The sequence below is a fragment of the Centruroides vittatus genome, unplaced genomic scaffold, assembly GCF_030686945.1.
Source record: "Centruroides vittatus isolate TY-2023 unplaced genomic scaffold, ASM3068694v2 scaffold_450, whole genome shotgun sequence".
Lineage (NCBI taxonomy): Eukaryota > Metazoa > Arthropoda > Arachnida > Scorpiones > Buthidae > Centruroides > Centruroides vittatus.
The window spans coordinates 2,147,685-2,169,289 of NW_027122709.1; the positions used below are offsets into that span (position 1 = coordinate 2,147,685).

The 21,605-nt window shown below is 30.4% G+C and overlaps 1 protein-coding gene across 3 annotated transcripts in view; it reads left to right on the forward strand.

The window, feature by feature from the left end:
- LOC136989262 (rab11 family-interacting protein 4-like) overlaps positions 1–21,605 on the forward strand; it is a 65,580-nt gene that overhangs the window by 14,655 nt on the left and 29,320 nt on the right. For 2 of the 3 annotated variants that reach the window (XM_067287392.1, XM_067287391.1), the window contains exons 2-6: positions 2,061–2,160; positions 5,677–5,714; positions 10,924–11,087; positions 15,685–15,798; positions 18,817–18,936. In XM_067287392.1, the coding sequence (XP_067143493.1) occupies positions 2,061–2,160; positions 5,677–5,714; positions 10,924–11,087; positions 15,685–15,798; positions 18,817–18,936 (536 nt within the window). Of the gene's footprint in view, positions 1–2,060; positions 2,161–5,676; positions 5,715–10,923; positions 11,088–15,684; positions 15,799–18,816; positions 18,937–21,605 lie in introns of those variants that run through there. The other variant, XM_067287393.1, reaches the window with a different exon arrangement.

Sequence of the window (21,605 nt, forward strand, 5' to 3'; positions counted from 1 at the left end):
TATATATGTAGTATAACGGACACCATAGGGATAGAGAACTTTGTCCGTTATTTAGAGGTAAATATAATGAATGTCCTATTTGAAGGTTTTGGGGATTGTAATAATGTTTGTTAAGTGGAGGTGTCCGTTTATACAGGTTTCGACGTATTTGTATGTAACGGCAAAATATGAAAAACTAGCGTAGAGCTCTTTTACAGAACAATACCTCAAGTAAGAAGTAAAAAACAAATAACAGGGTTAGACCAGTGTTGCGCTCAGCCTTCCATATATTTACATAACAATGTAAATTGGGACCTAAAAGTCGTTACGGTTTATTAACTCGATTATAAAACTTAATCTGTTGGTTTTGTTACAGATAAAACTATCGCTATTAATTAATTTCGAAATTATAACATATGTTAGCTAACCTTTCTGTAAGCTTTTATGACTTATTTTCAGAAATTATTTTAATATTCCGATTAAAAACAATAATCTGTTACCAATAAAAAGGGAAACTTCGACTAAAAATTAGAAAAAAATTGACAATATCATTCGATTTTTTTCCCCTTTTATTAAAATTATTTAAATATATTCGATATTACTCTAGGATTTTCGGTTTAGAAATTTTCTAGAATTCATTAATAAAATAAATAAAAGACACCGTAATTTATAAATGGCGTGTCTATCCAAAATATCGGAAAATATTTTAAAATTCGACTGAATTTTTCTATTAAAATGTCATTTCTATAATATATTACTGCGAATTGTCTCTTCTTTATAAACAAATATTGGTTAATGTTACCTATGGTTCCAAGATGGCGGCTCGTCTGATTCCAGCAACGAAACATCGGGAATGCACGTTCTAACCTAACCTATTCTAACAATTTTGTTGGTAATAATTATGGTAATTTATTAGAATAGGTTAGGTTAAGTTAGAACGTGCGTCTCCACTGTTTCCTTTCTTCTATTTGCTGGAATCAGAGACGAGCCGCCATCTTGGAACCATAGGTAACATTAACCCAAATGCAGTAGAGCATCGATTATCCGACTTAATTGGGGACTGGGGCTGGTCGGATAACTGAAAATTCGGATAACCGAAAAGTATGAAAAAATACATTATTAGTATAGTGTATTAGGCCTGGTTTAAATACTAGCCCCCCTTTCATGATCGAGCCAGTGCTGCCAGCTAAAACATGCAAAAATTTAAGAAAAATAATATTAAAGTAGCCAAGACATAACCAAATATTGTAGCGCCACATCACTAGCAGACATTTGAATTTGCCGACTAGAATGCGGTCGGTTAATCGGAGGTCGGATAATCGATGCTCTATTGTATTAAACTCTCTCTCTCTCTTTCCTCGTCGACGACGATTTTATGAATTTATAAGGTTATTTCTTTATTTTCGCCATTAAAAATGGGTTTTATAAGGCTTGGATAAAGTCGATCTACTAATTGAAAGTAACGTCTGGATGCTTATTTCATTAATTACTTTTTTCTATTGGATGATTTTCTTACACGAGGCGTGTGACTTTGCATAGAAAATGGAAATATTTCATAAATTATTCGTAATTCGGGTTATCCGCGTATTGTTACCGTGTTCATCTGTTAGATCCAAATATAATGTAGCCTACTTACGAAATACAGCAGTGTTTAAGAACTATTTCCTCACGAAATCTCGATAATTAATTGTGTCTGTAAAAAATTACGAGAGACTTTACGTCAATAAGCAATTACACAGAATATAAATTTAATTAATAGCGCGACGTTGGGCCCTATTACAAAATCGTTGTGATGGGCTTGGCGAAGATAATGAATCTACTTTGTTAATCGGCTTTAAAATAGAGGAAAAATTGATTAGTAGGAAATTCTGAATTTAGAAGGTCAAGGTGATGCTCTTCTACCATATCATGTAAGTTAATTCCATCCGTGATTACTTTCATCAATAAATGATTTAACAAAAGCCACGCTGTTTGGCAGCAATCCAATACTCCGAGAGCACCATTTTTTTTTGTTTGTTTCTACTTTAATTTCCATTAATTTAATTCCAGTTTTAATGAAAATATTTATTTACTCTCGACAGGAAATGGTACAGCTGTTAGAATGTTTAGATCCAAAGGGTCAAGGAGTCATCACTTTTAACGATTTCTGTAGAGGTGTAGCTACTGTCACTCAATTCGCAGGTAAGCCGTCTATTAATTATCGTCCTTTGTAACTAATAGATTCCTAGATTTGAATGTCAAGGACAATGTTTAATTTATAAATGCCTATAGTTTAAGAAGTGTATTCATCCAAATCGCCCGAATGTACTTCATCTATAATCATTTGGAGGAAAGCCAAAGTTAATCTACCTAAACCTATAAAAATTCCCGTTACATTCGTAGTATTATTCGTAGGATTATAACGGGTAAAAAATATACTAAATTTTAAAATTCTATTTAATTTAATATTTCAAAATTCAACCGCAATTTTATAGACAAATAAATGATTTTATCTTATTAAAAACAAAATTCTGGTCTAGTTTAAACCGGATCGTGAATCATAACCGAGTGTCACCTTACATATTAATCGATGGTATACTTTTTTATTGATTGCATATTAATGTAGGGGTTGTAAGTTTTATATAAAATTTGACAATTCTACGGCTGAATAAACGAAACAATTTAATTAAAAACAAAGAAAAAAAAGGATAAATATGACTAATTTTGGGAAAGATGTCTGTAAGTTATCGGTTCCAGTTAGTAGTCGGACAGACCTGTTCTCTTCAATACCAGGAAGTTCATACACAATAAGGAACAGGTAACGTTCTCTTTGACTGCTCAGGCCGAAAATTACTGTTAGCATTCTGATAGCACTTGAAAATTTTGCAAGAGCTACTCGATAATAAAAATGATATATGAAGTAATGGGCACTTAGTGCCATAGAGTGCGAATAGAGCCAATACTTAGTGCCCATTACTTCGTATATAGTAATATAAGAACAAAAAGAAAATCACCAAAAAAATGATATAGACTACTCGAAAATGTATCCTTAAATCCTTGTGTTTAATTATTTTTATTTAAAATTTTATAATTGCTTTTCTGAAGGGTTTATCGTTGTAAAATACGATAATTCTATTTTTAAATACAGTATTATCAAACGAATAATTTATGGGATAAGTGATTTTTTCTATTACGTAGATCCAGGTGACATTTTTAATATATTATAATGTAGAGATTTATTCATTTATTTGGAATAATAATAAAAAATACTTTATGTTTTAAAAGGTGAACGATCTCGTTATGTCGTTCACATTTATTTATTCAAGCAAATATCAGTGTAGGTGAATATTTATTTGTGACCTAGAAAATCACTTTCTTGAAGTTTTTAACCGTTGTTATCAACACCCATTATGTGTGGGTACCGGTAACAACGTCGAAAGAAAAGCTATTGCCAAACAAGCGGGTTTGTAATTCGGGGTCACGACATTCCTTATTAGTAAGGCTTTTAAGTCGTTAGAACAATAGACAACACAGTACCAACGACAATCACTTATTCTATTTCAACATTTACATGGACTAATTCTATCTTTTACATATCGAAATAATAAATAATAATAGTAATAAAGACTAATATAGACACCAGTTTATCCCGCAAAAGTGGGAATATTTTAGGCCACTCGCGGATTTACATCCTTTGGCAAATGAATACAAATGAAAGGTTTAATTACTAATCGTTATCGTTAAATGAAACGTTAATGATGTCTGTGTGTAGCTTAATCCGTCTTCAGTTATAAATAGGACCGTCTAGAACTCGCGTGGGGCGTGGGTGTAGAGCGGGCATCTTTTGCTATTCTGTTCTTTTTTTAGAACAAATGAAATACGTAGAATGTTTATTAATAAAAAGCAGTCTCGCAGATTTTATTTTCTGTTAGTAAAAATAACATTAATTTTATATAGGGGTTCATGGGATATGGAGTCTTTTTCCGGACAGTGGCGCGTTATTCTATGGGCAAACAGGACAATTGCCTGGGGCCTCCACCAACAGGGGGCCACAAACCGATCTTATATAAACTTATTACTGTACTGAAAATATCGAAATTTAAAATTGGGACATATCTAGGGATTCTAGATTGCTGGTATGGCTCAGCGCAGGGTGCATCGGCACAGCGCAGAGGCGACGTAAAAACGAATGAGGATACCGGGGAATTTCCCCAAAATTCCCCAAAAACATGTTTGAAGTCAACATTGCACACGGAGCCCTACTAATTCAAATTTTCCTGGGGCCCCACGAATCTATACCGCGTCACCGACTCCAGACCCGCCGAAAAATCCGCAGCTCCTCTCTTCTGGATGGCCTTGTTATAAATCATATATCGATGTATGATGATTGTATATTTTGCAATGTTTGCTTTAAAAATAATTATTAAAATTATCAGTTCGGCATTGAAGTTTTCGCAGTCATTTCCTATTAATATATACCGGTATATATATAGTAAATGGTAATACCATACCGTAATGCTTTCATAGAGTTAATGATTTGTTTTATACATTGATCTGTGAATCGATAACGTATTACTTTAAGCAATAAGTTCGAGATAAGTGTTTGAAATCATCGAATCCATCGATATTAAACGTATACAAAATCAAAATCGTTGATCCGAGAATCCATAATTGCCTGTTGAATAAAGGCCATTCATTTTTTAGGAAATTTTATTGCTCTCGACGGACTAGTTTAGTGTTTGTATTTTTTATTTTCTCACCTTTCGCGACCCTTTTACATGCTAGGGGCAAAACAAAATCATTATTCAGTTAAAAAGTAATCTATCTCCAATCAACCTTCTAGGGTAAATTCCCTTTTTCCCTCCGAGACACTAATTGACACAAAGGACTGTTCGAGGACTTCACTAATATCAGTTCTTACGAATACATTTTAAAATAAATTATTGACTAATAAAAGCGATTAGGAATTTATAAATACCGATTGTAATTATCGAATATTAATAATTCATTAATACGTGAGTCAGCACCAAAAATAATTCGTTTGTTCATCGGGCCGCGACTTATTTGAAAAAAAGTAGGTAATGCATCGTTATCTATAAATACAATAACATAAGTATTAAATATAGATTTATGAATATATCTATTAACCGATTCATCCGAAAAGTAAGTGTTTCGCGTATCGCGCGCTGTCATTACATTACGAAATTCTTTTTTAATTGTTAATTAGACGATTTAGAATCACTTAATTACTTCTAATTTATTCTAGAATTAGATAATTCGTGACAAATTCTTATTATATTCTACTAAAGGGAAGTTTGAAAAGGGTCACTAAGAGGTAATTAACCTGTAATGTTGTGATCTATGGTAATTTTCAAAATTTTTTGAACCGAAATGATAGAAAATAGGTTTAAGAACATTATAATATTATAATAAAGGCGCGAAATTAAAAACGGTAACGACGAGTTAGTGCACAAAAAATATGGCGAAACGACTGGAGTGTTAATAGGATATGTAGAAATTTGTATAGACACGTCGATTAGGACAAAAAGGAATTTCTTCTCCGGTTAAACCTGCCGTGAAAGAGTAGGTGTAGGGTTTAGTACAAAGCGCAGGTGGGTAAGGTCATACTAGCCTTATTTTCTCTTCTATGCAACCAGCGCCATCCATCGGAAATTATGACGTGGTCGATGTAAGCAGTTCCTGTTTCTTTTCTTTCAGGTGCGGACAGATCGACTCAGGATTACGTTTTGCGACAGGTGAGTCATTATTTGTTAATCCTCTATTTTATCCGAGAAGTTTACATCGACGAATGCCAGTATTTTCTCTTCTTCTTCGCCAATAAACCGGAATGGTTACGTATATTCGATATAATACGCGTAAAGAAATACGGTGTGGAAAGTAAACACTCCAGGATTTGCGCATTGTTGTGTCCCGTGATCCGCAGTTTCGACTATTTGTAATCGACGTATTTATCCATCGAAGGAAGCCGATAAGCCAATCGGAAGAAAGGAATCGATTTCATTAACAATAAATCGCGTGTAGTTTGTGTTTAAATGACACAGACCGCGTGGAATTTTAAAAATATTAAATTTCAACTGTATATTAATAACTAAGCTTATTTTCTTAAGCCAAGATTATATCATCGTTCGTTTGCAGTCTTGACAGTTGTTGATTAATCTCGAAAAGTTTGTTAAATTTATAAATTAATTTCACATAATTGATTAATATTGCTTAAGGAACCGGTAATATTTAAAAATTATCGCAAACATCTGTTTAAATATTTTCTGAATTTATTTATTAAATTATCTATATTTATTTAATACTTCTATATATGTGTTAGGTAAAAGTATTTTTGTAGTAAGGAAGATTAAGGAATTATCAAATAGGTTAGTTTGTGTTCTATCTTATGTGTCATCTGAGGAGTGTTCATTTTTGAAATAGAACAGTTTCCATTTTAAGTCATCTGTTATTCTAAAGTCTTTCTTATAAATATAAAAATGAGTTCCTCCGACAGAGTAAAACTTTTATTTTTCTACATTCTAAATTTAAATTCTCCGTACATTTTATTCCGAAATTCTAGTGTATAAGTCTCTGACGATATTAGTTATGTGTACCAATTGCCATTATGGCTAAAGTTATAAAAAAATTGCATTTATGTTTTTTTTGTATGATCTTTGATAACATACATTAACTGTTTTTATGTTTATAAAAAAAGTATTTGCTATTTATACTTCCTGAATGGTGATTTTAAAACAATAACAACATTTTTTGTCATGTATATGTAACATCCTGATCATTAACATTATTCCATAATTTTAGATTACAAATATAAGGAAAGAAAAACGGTATCAAATATGTATACGAAGCAGTCAAATTGTTTGTTTTGAAAATAATTCTTATAAGATTAATCAATAATATACATTGTAAATTTTTATACTTTTCATTTTACTAAATTAATGATAAATTTTGAAATTTTAAAATTACAGAAATAGAGTTCAATGAAAATCTTGTAATATAAGAAATCATAAGAATTTACCAATGCAGTATAATATTCAAATTCCATATTAAACAATAATAAATAAACCTGAATTCTTCAATTGATTTTCCATAATATATATATATATATTTGAAAGAAATTCTTGGAAACAAATTTTTGTATTGCCATTTTATATAATAGTGGTTGCACAAGTTTATTTAAAAATAGTAATGGCTAAAGAAATAAATGAGTGTATTTTATTTAAAAACTGTTAAATGACGTACATTTGATACATTTTCAAAATAAAATGCACCAGATTATCATTTTGTTTTTTCGTGTTTATATTTTTCTTTGGTATTTTGTGATTTTAACATTCACATGTAATGTATTTAACTTAGGCTAGACTAATTTATTACTGTTTCCTAATTGTTTGAATTCTTACTTAGGCTCTAGCTAATGCATAAAAATCATTTTTTGATTACTGTCTACATCTGTTTTTATTCATAAAAAGTAAATTATAAAAATATCCAGAAATTTTAAATTAATTGAAATTAAAAATATAACATTTGTAAATAAAATTATGAGTGTTTTTCCTTTCTGTTAATTATTTAATTAAACTCTCTCTTTCTTCGCCTTTTCCCGTAGTAGAGGTTTGCTTCGTTGCAACTGTCGTCTCTGCTCGGCAAGGTCTTTGGCGTCTTCCGGGTCGAAGTTGGTGACGTGCGTGTCCTCCCCGACGGTATCTGTCCGTCGTTTCTTGGGCCTTCCGCGTGAGCTGCACCCTCCGGGGTTTGGTTGCGTGGCCGTTTTTGCGACCGACGTGTCTTCGCCGCGTGGGACGTATCCATACCGTCTTAAGTGGGCCCGTTGCATTTTCTTGTTGATTCCTTTTATTCCCGATTGTTGTCAAATGTTGTCATTTGTTACTTGGTCAAATCGGATTACGCCCGGCATCCACCGTAACATCTTCGTTACGTGTAGAGAGTGTTCGTGTCTCCTTGCCGTGGGCTGGCATTCGGCTCCGTAAAGAGCTGCTGGGCGGACCACTGTTTTATAAACTTTTGCCTTTATGCGTTTGGGCATTTTTCTATCGTGCGGGATGCCTGCGGTTTGTCGTCATTTGAGCCGGGTAGCATTTATTCGTGCCACGACATCGGGCATTGTTTCGCTGTCTGCGGATAACACGGAGCCCAAATATTTGAACCGAGTCACTTTGTTTATTGTCTGGTTTGCCACTTGGATCGTTTTGTCGGTTTGTGGGCCACACTCCAGATATTCCGTTTTCTTTAAATTTAGGCTTAGTCCATATTCGTTAAGTCGGTTTCTCCATGCTTGCAACTTCTCCCGAAGAGCTGTACTGTCTCGATGTGCAAGCATCACGTTGTCGGCGTACGGTAGTGTCCGAGAGTGTGCCGCCTGCGAGTCGGCCGTGATGGTGTCCGTGCACGGTACGAATGGTAATTGCGAGAGTGCCGATCCTCGGTGCACACCGAGAAGTTTAATTAAACACTTTGTATTAATTTCACTTGAATATGTACAAAGGGAAATTTAACATTTTTTTATTTTTAATGTTTTCTGATAGCTGTTGTGCTAGCAAAATTTCTGCATAAGCAATATGATATATGTTAAAAGATATATTTAACATAGAAATATAATCTTTAACCTTGAGTTTATGTAGAGATACTCTTTAATGCCAACTTTATATCAAAAAAATGAAACAGTGTCTTGTTTAACTGTATTTATTCACACCACAAAATTGTTGAAGGACGATAGTAATTTCTGAATAAATTCATGGATCATTTATTATACTTGCATATGATTATTGTTCCTCTGACATATAAAGTGTTGTATGACTGATAGAATTTCTTAAAAGTTTATTCACCGTTTTTATTGATAACAACTTAAGCAAGCCTCTTGACATTATTTGTGGCTACTTCTAATATGTCAGCAATAATCTTTTGAAAGTAAACACTAATTGAACATTGTTATATATGTATAATTAATTATAAAGTAGAATTGTTTCTTCTCTAACATTTAATTCAATTGGCTAATCATTCTATGAATTGTTTAAAATACTATAGCAACAATAAAGATAGCAATAGCTATTTTATAGTGAAAATTGATAATGTGTGCATTTAGTTTTAAAAATGGTTTTTATAATAGATATGGGAGATAAAGGGTAAATATTATGAAGAGAATTTTTTATATATATCTTAAAAAAACAAAAATAGTATGAATATCTTATATATTGCAGTAAAATTAACTATAATTCATTTGTCAAATGACTGGGATTTACTAATTTAAAGGCTTACCTATCCAAAGTATTTGTTAGATTATAATTTAGTCATTTTGTTTTGATAGTAAAAATGCATTTTGCCATATTTTTTGTGGATTCTTACCTATCATAAGATACAAATTACTAGTCTTTGTTCTTTTTAATTTTAAAGAATCTGACTAAAATTGACCAAATTTCTTTGATACCGAATTGGGGTTTACTGTGTATATTACGATATACTATAACTTGTTACGTTTCTTTATGTAACGTATTTAATTATATAATATATCTTTTTTAAAATTTATTTTTAATAAATTCACTTGAAATAAAAAACTTTCTGTATTAACTCTCTCTAAAATTCTTAATACGGATTCTGATTGATATGTTAAGTCTTAAGACAAAAGTATTTCATACAAATTTGTAAAACAAATTTTGAAATGTAAACAATGATTCCAAGATTACTAGCAATATATCTTGTTTGTATACTTTTCCAACTTTTAATATGGTTTAATTTGGGTTTAAGCCAAGATTTTATTGACATAATACATTTTTATAGTGTAATTTTACAAAATGAAAAATCTTATTGAATGAAACAATTTGTTGATTTACATTTTTTAATGTTATTTAATTTCATTTTACAAAATCTGAAGATAAAAATGAATTAAAATTTTACATGTTATATTTATAGTATACAGTAGACCCCTATAACACGATAGATATGTTCCGTGTTGTGTGAGTCACAGATTTTACAAATACACGAGCCGTTCACAGCCCGGCACTCGTGCAGTTTAGGGGGTACGGCCGTTTGCAAGGTTTTCTTCCATAAAATTAATCGATTCTAGACTAATTTGACTCAAACGTTTCCAAAACACGTATAATTTTTTGGGAATAATCCATATAAACTATGCTATAAACAAAAAATTGCAGGAATACTTACTGAGTGCGTACCATTCGAAGACGCCATTGCTTAAGCTTGTTTTTGTCGCGGAGCAGTTCGTCGAACGGCGGACGCATTTTTCGATAAGTTATTCTTTCTGCGAAAAATTTGCCAAACTTTGGAGACATTATTAATATAAGTATAATTTTTATGGCCATTGAATAATAAATGTTTTTTAGTAGGTCTGCTGCTCATTTAAACTCAGCGGTTTGTGCAATGTCCACTATTGATCCAGATTCGACCAATCCTGTCGAGACGTGAGTCGGCCATGACAGTCTGTCTCGTTCTTTTACCGTGTTATACGAACACGCTTGCAATTTTTCCGCCGTGTTATACGAATCCGTTTTATATGAACCCGTGTTTAGGGGGGTCTACTGTATATACATACACATATACTGCATTACCATACGTAGATATTAATTTATTTTTGTGCTTCTATTTTGCAATTGATTTATGGATTGAAAGAATAATTAATTGTTGTTTTGAAAAAGGAATAAAACGAATTATAATCAAAAGGTTAAAAATTCAGATTTTTTACAATTTGTGGTTTAGCTAATGATTTTAAAAAATAGTATAAAATAAATATTAAACAAGAAATTAAGAAACCAGATAAACTGGATAAATAATTACAAAGTCTTTCTGTTATCCGAAATGAATTAACAGTTCAATAAAATAATGGAGTGACTAATTTATAAATAAGTTTTAATTTAACATTTGTATATATTATTTATCTAAAATTGATATAGTTTTAATCAGTTTTTGCTTTTGTAATTTCAGAATTCTCATATATTTCTTGAACAAGTTTTTGGCGATAATCATGAAATGTCTCAAGATGAATATAAACCTATTGCTCTGAGTTCTTTAGGAGATTGTGATAGTGCTGTAGTTACTTTCAGTGATAATAGTCAAGGATCTCCTGCACCTGAAGAAAAAGCAGAGAGGTAATTACAGATAATTTTAATAAATATAAAGGTAATTTCCACATGCAATAAAATGAGTTGTAAAATATAAATTATTTTATGCCAACATAAATTTCTTATGGTTAAAATGCTATCCTCAAATATTGGAGAGGATATTCTTTAACTTCAATTTGGAGAAAAGATTAAAAAAATCTTTCCAATTATTTGGGGACAGCACTTGATTTTTACCATTAAGAATGATTTTGTGATTTTGTCCTATCAATGCATTAATGTAAAGTGATGTCAGTTACAAGCGATGTTGAGGCCGAAGCTTAAAACGTGAAAACCTGTACGTCGGATGTTAAGCGCCACTTTCTTGTAAGCCTAGAAGTTTGACAATGGCATCTGGAAAGTCGGTGGAATCATGCTTGACATTCCAAACGCCATTGTCAAGCTTCTAGGCTTATGGGAAAGCAGCGCCGAACGTCTGACACTCACGTTTTTGCATTTAAAATCTTGGCCTCAACCTTGCCACTGTAAGTCAACAAAACAACTTAAGAGAATGAGAATCTGATCAGTTTGAACTACAGATTATTTACTAAATCTTTTTGTAAAAGTAAGAAAACAAATATTTTTGGACATTAAATAATGCAATAGGTTATTATTTAAGATTCACTCTGTATTATGCATAATTTGTTGAGAAAGATTAGGAATGTTTCTTTAGATTTTTCTGGAATGCAACGTATTGTATATATTATAAATAAAATTTTAAAGGGTATTTAATTAATTTTTTTGGTTTTTGAGATTTTTATGCATCTATTTTTACTAAATAGAATGTCTCATTATTGTATAACAAGATATATTTATTATAAATGATCAATAAAAATGTTTTACATAAGAATGTGTGATATGTTAAGCTTAACGAGGCTATATTAATGTTAAAAAATGATATGTTTAGATAAATATACAATTTTTATAATAAAATTTAAATAATAACAATTAATTATTCTTATAGATAATTATTTAGAATGATTCCAAATCAGTTACAAAACAAAGTAGAAATACAAACACAAATGATGTCTGAGCTGTCTGGATATATATAAATATATATATAAAGAAAAATAAGACTTAAATCTGCTTGTTTAGTCCATCCAGTTGTAGATAAGAGAGGATCACTAATGTACACACTAAGGAATATACTACCAAATCTATATACTGTATACATATAAAGTTAAAATATGTATATATGTAGATTAGGTATATGTCGTTCAATGTATCTCTACCAAACTTGGGAAGAATATTTTTTGACACCCTATAAAAAATATTGTGGAGGTCTCCACCTCCAACTACCTCTAAATTCCACCCTCTCTTAAGCCTGAGCAATTCTGTGTTTTGCAGTTTCATTATTGTAAATACTCAGGTCAATAAATTTACATTTTAGTTACTAAGACCATTATTTTTATCATCCTCTCCCAATCCAACCTTACAAATCCCCAGTCCCTCAAAAGCTTAAGCAATGCTGGACCTACACAGCTAATAATATTAAAAAAGCATAAATTTACTTGAATTAGTATTCCTGTTTTTAAGAAAAGCATTGACGAAGATAAAAGAATTTAAAGATGTTCTAGTCAATGAATTTTCAAATTTAGTATATGTCATAGTGCATAAACTATTTTTAGAGGAGTTTATTATTAGCAGAAATGAGGTATCCTAGTCAACAGTTGCTAGCAGGCTAGAAACAGAACTCAAAATTTTAGTTTAACAATATTGATTTATTCTGTATTAATAAAATATTAATTGTAATAAATTAAAACTGTAGATGAATAAATGAATGAGTCTGTTCTTGAAATGCTAATTTCAAGAATAGACAGGAAAAAAGACAAGAAGAAAAGACTTGAAATTAGCATTTCGAATATTTTTTTCTTATTTATTTTTCTCTTAAGATCATGACATTACCTTCATGTCATGATCTTATACTGTGAATTATTAAGTTAGATGAATTTATGTCAAGATAAGAAATACATAATTTTGTATTATGGATTAGTAATTAACTAGGGACAGGTTACATAGGGCTTTTTTGACTGAATAATGAATATTTGGCTGAATATCAGCTGATTTATTTGGAGCTACCTGAAACAGAAGATAGTCTCTAAGTCTTAGAATAAGATGGATGACAGCATCTTCTCAATAATAAAGATTATATATGGTTTTATTTTTAAAAAATTTAAAAAAATGAGAAGTAAAAACTTATCATTACATAATAATTTTTAAAAATTTAAACCAAATCTTGCCATTGAGGTCCAGGCAGCTCCACAAAGTAGTGTATTTAGTGAACATACAGTATTATTTAACATATTTGTTTTTACACAAACAAAACAATTGTAAACAATATATTAGGCTTATCATACCACAACCAAATATTTAAAACATTTATTAAACTTTGGTTATCATAAAAACTATAATTTAAAAATTATAATTATTACAAATATTAACTAAAATACATTTTAGAACTTGACTTCCCTCTTCAGTTAGTATATTGTCACTTACTTCTTATGAATGCTTCTGCATTCATTAAACTGCGGTTTACACGAATACAGAAGCTCTAATATTTCATTACAATTTATTTATTGAATTTATTGTGATTATTAATAAATAATATTTGCTCAAGATCATTTATTAAAGTTGTATTTGTTTAGGAAAGGAATAAATAATGATATTTTAAATATTATTTTCATTATATTTTGTGTTTTATTTTTTTTCCTCCTTCCTTTTTCTCTCTCTTTTTCTCTCCCCAAATGAGTATTATTTAATAATACTCATTTGGGGAGAGGTTAAAAATGAGATTATTTATGTATTTCCAATGCTTTATTTCAGGCATCTAAACTAACACACAAACATTTTCATTTCAAATTGGAACATCCTCCGCTTCAAAATGAGATTATTTGGCCAAATAGTTTGGCTTTGAGGAAGTATTTGGCCAAGTACCAAATACTTACTTTGACCGAATATACCCGAATCCCAAATAATGCCGAATATTCGGTTCATCACTATAATTAATACATTACAGAATATTTAAAACTAGTAAAAATAAGTGAGTGAACAGAATGCTTTCATTTTGTAATAAGGAAAATAGAATATAACTAAGCTTAAAATTGAAGATGACTGAATCTGTCTTTTTTAATTAAACTATAATATTGATTTTTCACAGATTTTGAAGAAAGATCTGATGAACATGATAGATATAGCAAATTTGATAGCCTAATTTACTTAAGTTTGCTATGATTATTTGTGACATGTATGGTCAAGCATTATCATGCAAAAGTATAGATCCATATCTGTTAACCAATGTGAGCTGCTGTAGGATCTATTTTTGATATGATGAAGCTTCTGTTTAATTTCAATTTTTAAAAAAAATATTGAGTTTTGTTTTTTGTAAACTCTACTGTACAGTCATTGGAATCACTTTTCATTACAGCAATGGTTTCAGAACATGTTTGGGAGTTTACCAACATCCAACTATTGTCCAGATTTCTTTTGATTGTGGTGAAAAATGGATATTGTATGAAAAGTGACGATAGTATTAAAACGCAGACCTCTGCCATTTTGTGTCTTAAGTGATAAACACATTTCCAAGCATTTGTTTTTTTATTATCAGTTAATTGGTACGTTAGCCATTTGTCCAGTTTTTTTCACTCGTCATAATGCAGCTAGGTATCAGGAAACTTATAGCAGAAACTCCTAAATCTGCTGCAATACCATGAATTCATGCTTGTGGGTTAGCTTCTGCCATGGCTCTTAGTTGATCTTCAGGTAAAATGGATTTGAGTCACACAACATTAAGGTTCATTTTTAGATTCAGAAATCTAGAATGAAATTTTTTGGAATTAACAAAAGAAATCTTTTGGGCCACTATCAAAATAGTACTTTAAAAGAGTCTTCATCAAAAGTCAAATTAATTTTTCTACCTGCCGCAGCTATACTGTTTCCAGCTTAAATTCATATAAAATGTATTTATAATTTTTTTAAAGAAATTTTATGCTTATATCTGTGAAAAAACAAACAGTAATAAAAATCAGTCAGTCAAAGAACACAATACTACTATAAATTTGAAATAACACAACTTTACTCTATCCACATTCCCACATTCAAGTTTCAAGTGGATGAAATCAGCAACTTCATGTCGCACAACCTAATACTATATATATATTATTTAAATGGTAGCCATCTAAAGAAATTGAATCCCTGATTATAGCAAAAAGAAATTTCTAATACTTTTTATTGAAAGTTTTCTGGACATTTACTTTTGTTTTTTCCCCCTTAAATCAATAGCTACTGTATATGTGTTAGCATTATATTTGTGCTTATGTGTATTTGCAATTCAATAAAATTTTTATTATGTATTACAAGTAATAAAATAGTTTTGCTTGAGTTGTTATAAAATTAATTTGTCAATTAGAGTCAGTGCATGAAAATAAATAATTATTTTAAGTAGCATAGATTATTTTTTTTATTATTAAATATTAATATATGTCATACTTATTACCATTTGTAAATTACAATATACATTCAATAAATTTTATTTAACTATAGTTAAAAATATAGTAATGTAAATCATATTTATACATTTCATTTACTTCAGTTACAGTCCAAGCACAAGTGAAGGAGAAGAACGTTACGAGTGTTACGGAGAAGCCGAAGATATAGAATTTGACGAAAATCATTGTAATGGTCACATTTCAAAATCTCATTTAAGGTTGGTTACTTATTTAAATAATTTAATACTTTAAATATAGAGGTAATTGTAAATATATTTAAATATATAACAAAAATCCAAAATGAGATATTTGGGTAATGCCAAATGATATGGAAATGTGCAAGTTTTATTAAATTGAAATTAGTTTTCTAAACAACTTATAAAAAATATTGTTTAATGTTATTTTACAAGAAATTGAATGATGTCAATGCTTTATTTTGAGAAAATCAAATATTTTTAAAGCAAAGTGTAAAAAAAATCAAATAAAACAAAAACATCTAGAAGAGTTATTTATCAAATGATACAGATGCAAATGTTTTGAGGTAAAATAAATTATAATATCTAGTGTCAAACTTTTTTTCGTAATGTAAATAAATTCAAAATACATAAATTCATTAATACATTAATACAGTTGCCGGCCTGGCCAGCAACTGTATTAATGCGAAAGATGCCGCCAATATTTCGTATGCATTAAGGTGGTGCTATGAGAAAAAGCATAAACAACACTAGCATGTTGCTAACATTTCTACACCAGCAAATACATTGTATTATTGTTTGTGGGGGTGTGACAATATTTTTATCACTTCAGTAGCATGTATGGTGAAAATTAGTTTCCAATTTTTAAATAATTTGGAATTTAAAATAATTTTAAACGCATTGTTCGAATTCCATACTGAATTTTATACTGGTCAATAGCCTGATGAAGACCAAGTCGAAAACGTTAGTTTTTATCTAAAGCTATTCGTACTGGGATATAGAAAAGGTTTTTAGTGTATTGTTCTCTTTTCTTTCTCGGTCATTGGAATCATATAAATACCTGCTCTGTCCAATTCATTATGTTTTATCATTTTGCAAAATCTCAAATAGTATAATCCAACTATGAGACATAATGCAGCAAAGTCCTCTTTTTACTAAGGATAGAATTTAAGGAGTTGGATTTTAAAAGCATAACAGATTTGATCTATGGAATTATTCCTAGTTCCTACTTATTATGAACAGAGTGAAGTGTATCAGATCATTGATACCAGAGTCTATAGTGGAGTTGATAGTAAAGAGGATAGAAGTTTTGGAGAAGGTTGAACAGAAAGTAAGGTTTATTGCTAGATATTAGGGTTTATACAAAAACCAACTTTTCTACGAAACCGGTTTTAACCGGTTTTTGAATTTTTGCCCAAAAAATGGAAATAAGGGACATTTACAACTTATTTTAAAACTTTTTCATTTATTTAATATTTATAACATTTTAAAAATATAACGAAATAAAATCGACTAACATATACACAAAACAAAACAAAAAAGAAATGCTAGAATATCACATTAAACTATAAAATTTACTCCATAGAAAACCATAAAGGAAAACGAATAACAATGAATTCCTACAAAATATTATTTTATTTCTTATTTTTCGTAAGAAAACATGATTTTAGAAAGCAAAGAACATCTATAGATCTATTGCTCAACTGTGTCCTTATTTTCCACAGAAAATCGCCAGAGATAGAAAAAACTCTCACACTTGCTACTGAGCTGGGTTTAATCGTCTTTAAAGCATTAAATAATAAATCTAAATTTTTTGTTCTTCTGTTTGTACCCTCTAATACTAAAAACTCCTTTTTTAGTGTCTTAGGGTCACAAAATCACTTTTTCAAGTTTTTGGAGATATTTATGTAATCGATCTCGAGCGATCCGATTTTGGGGGCTGTACTCGCAAAGGGTCGCTTGTAGAGGTATGGTTCCTTGGCCATTTTTTGCTCCTATGGACATGCTCTACAGCTCTGATAAGATCCCAATCGTATCATTCAGATTTTGAATTGAGCTGACTTGGAAGTAGGGGGATTTTTTGTTTTGTAGTTAGTTTCGTGAAATTTAGTATTTATCAATATTCTCGTTTTATGTCGGAGACGATTTTGTGTCAAAATGTTGATGTTTTTAATCAAATAATTAATTAATTTTTGTTTTAAGTGTTGGCTCAAAAACTGCTTTTTTTTACTTGGGAAAATCCGGTTTTCAAATTATACAAATTTCTTCAAAAAACCGGTTTTTCAAAACCGGGTTTTAAAAACCAACAAACCCTACTAGATATATAGATGACTTGTTAGTCATTTGGAAGAATAGCAGTGGCATTGAGGATTTTTTGGATATGTTCTCAGATAAAAATATTTTTTTAAGAAATAGTCACTTTGTGGAATATAGTGTTGATTTTTGCCTCATCTTTAAGAACATGCTGTTATATGTATGGAATACAGTATGTACCATATATCTGGGCAGATAAGAGATAATTGAATCATTAAAAAAGGCCCCCAAAATCCGGGATTGTCTTATAGGACAGATACAAAAAATTAGATTGAAATTTATATAAATTAAAACCATTATAAAAAGGATGGACAAACCTTAATTATTTAGCAGTAGAGAGTATGGTATATCCACAAAATAAAATAGCCCATATGACATTTTTGTGAATAGTCAAGGTCATTACCCGAATGCCGAATCAGTACGAATACTTGCAACAATTGCAAGGCAGTGCTGCCAGATACAAGAAAATAAATTTGTTCATTTGATAAGTTACAAATAGGACATAATTTTGTATACACTATACAGTATTATTATTCAGATGACGATCGCCGATCTAAAGTAAATTCATAGGCCGTCAATAGTTTGGGGGTCGTCTTATAGGACAGATATAAGCTAAAACTGTAAAACTTCAACAAAAATTTATACCTCGTCTTACCTGCCGAGATATACGGTAATATATAATGCCTAAATATGCAGAATGTCCATGAAGTTTTTATGTATTTCAAAACTGCAATAACTTGTGTTCTATCCGAGAAAAATTATCAGTAAAGTGAATTGTGAACATTGAGTATGTATTTTAAGGTTATTAAAATTTAGCAGTTATTTATATCAGTTTATTATTTAAATTTTTTAATAAAAGAGTGTCCTTTGATTATTAATATTAAATTAGAAGAAATTAAAATGAAATCATATTGATTATATTCAAATTGTCTTTATGAATTTATATAGTTCAGATAGCTTTAGAAGCACAAGCAGTGCAGGAAGTACAGGGAGTAGGAGAGTTCGTCTACCTCATCATTCTCATCTCCGTCGTAATTCGTGGCATCATAGCAGTATCCACAAAACAAAGTAAGTTATTGTTAAGTTTATTTTTTGCAAAATTCTTTAACGATCTTCTTAAAACTCTTTTTGCATTTAGTACTTAAAGATAGATTCAAAGTAATTGTGTATTATAACATTAATTTTAAAAGTAATTATAACAGAAAAGCCAATGAGGTTTGTAGTTATTTATTGCAAATTAATTTTAAAAATTTATTTGTAATTAGAACTTATGAATTTCAAATTTTACTGATAGCTAGCTTTTGATTATTTTACTTCCATTTTATGTGAATTTTATGCTTCTGACGACAAAGTACTTGTAACTTAGTAAACATTTAAGTGATAAACATATTGACAAACCCAATCATTTATCAATGTTTTAACTGATGTTTTCACTCATCAATCAGATAAGTGAAAATATAGACACTTTGGAACACTTGGATTAAGGGAGTAGAAGTGAGTGATTTGCCTGAAATTTTTCACAAATAAAACCACAAGTTCAATTTTTAATATGCAATCACTGATAATTTGTTAATCTCTCTTTCTTTCTGATCCAATTCTGTTTTGTTCTTGCTTTGCCTGAATTTGGGAGGGCAGTTGCATCCTTTCTCCCTGACTCATGTGCCCATGAGTCAAAACTTTTCTTTAGTAGTTTATATCATTTTAGTAGAAACAGAAAAATAGTTATTAGCATTCTGTACTAATGTTTCCATTTGTTGAATTAACAATTTTTTATATCAACAGAATTATGATAAAAAATTACTAGAAATGCTGAATTATCAGGTAGCTAGTGATTTATACAGATTCAGATTTTATTTAAACGTACATTGTACATGACCTGGTACTGCTGGGCATAATCAGGTCTGGAATACAGAGTTCTAAAAATTGGTTACATATAATATTATAGAATACAATGATGAAAGAAAATTACATGTAGTGAGATTGTGGATATACGAACATATTGGTTACATACAGTAATATACAATGCAATAGTTAAAGAAAAAAAATACTTGAAGTAAAATTGCAAATATACAAAACAGACTGAAGGTCTGATGAGATGCTGGGAACAGAAGATGATATAACTTGCTCGACGTGCACCACAGAGAACCAAATGCCGACATGATGTAGGTCGCCTAACATTAATAAAAATATAAATAAAACATATAATACATGCTGCCTGGCAAGTTGCCAGTGAGAGACAAAACATAACAATAACTAAGCACCTTGCTCAGAATGCCTGAAAGTGGATCCAACAGTGCATGGGTAGCATACATGATGGAAGAGACAAGGTGAGGGATGTTGCCAAATGATAACTCCTCATAATACAACATGGAGGCGGAACACTAAAGACAGTATACCAGATATTGACAAGAAACAGGTCGTCTAACAATAATGATAAACGAAAGTTAACATAATACACAAATTGCCTGGAGAGATGCCCGTGAGAGGCAAAGTACGACAAAGGCCTGGCACCTCGCTCAGTATGCCAGAAGTGAGTTATAGTAATGTACAAGTGGGATACATGCAGTGGCGGATGTACATAAGGAGTAATAGGGCTTAAGCCCTGGGCCCCAAATGTCAAGGGCCCACAAAAATTGAATCATTATCATAAATTTTAAATGCTCTTACATTAACAATGAGCACTTATCATATAGTAAAAAATAGTTAATATTAATAATATAATAATAATAATGATAATTTATAGTATTATTTGGTATTAACAAAAAATGGGGCCTCATTGAACTTCAATAAGCCCTAGGCCCCGAAAAACCTAGATCCGCCCCTGGATACATGCAGCAGAGAGCCTAGATGATGGGTATGACCAAATGATAGTTCTTCGCAAGTTGTTGAAATAGTTTGAAGGAGTCTTCATTTTTAATCAAATCACAGCAGTTACAGGGCCAGTTACTGCCATTCCTGCTTGTGCTTAGCTCCAACTCCATCCTTTCCCTCTCAGTGATGAGGCACTCAGAGATAGTGTGTACTCCTGTCTTCGATCCTGCAGAGAAAAGGAATTTAATTTTATTATATAATAGTGCAGAATATCTGATAATTAAGTCTTAATTTTGATGATAATAGACTATCAGAAATCTTCTGAATACATAAAAGTTCTCAAAACTAGTATAGTGTGTCAATAATTTTATACTTTGCCTTTGTATAGAAAATTCTTATAAAAGTATGTCATCAATAAAATAAGACATTTCAAATAAAATATTAGTATTTAGTTTAGTATACTCTTTATTAAATCAATAATTTAAAACTAAAATTTCTCTAAAGTGCTAAAAACTATATGATGCGCATTTTATTTTGTATCTGATCATGGTTTTTCTGTAATAATATGGACTTTCAGTGAATCTTGGATTTTATCTGATAGTTTAAAAATTGAAAGGATTAAGATATTAGCATTTGTCATGCATATATATTTATATACATGTCGATTGTCCATGGCAAATGGAGTGTTGCAATATAATTGCTTGAAATCAAAAAACTCATTTGCCTTGAAGTGACAGGAAAATTTCCTTTTGTACTGGATTTTTATTACTTTACCTTCAAACATTAAAATCCAATTATTTTATAACTATTTAGGAAGTTGAAAATTAATTTGAAATTTACGATATATTACTAATTGTATTTTTATACATTAATCCTCCATTATTTTATCATGACATATAAAACATGCAAAATATACTCTGTACATT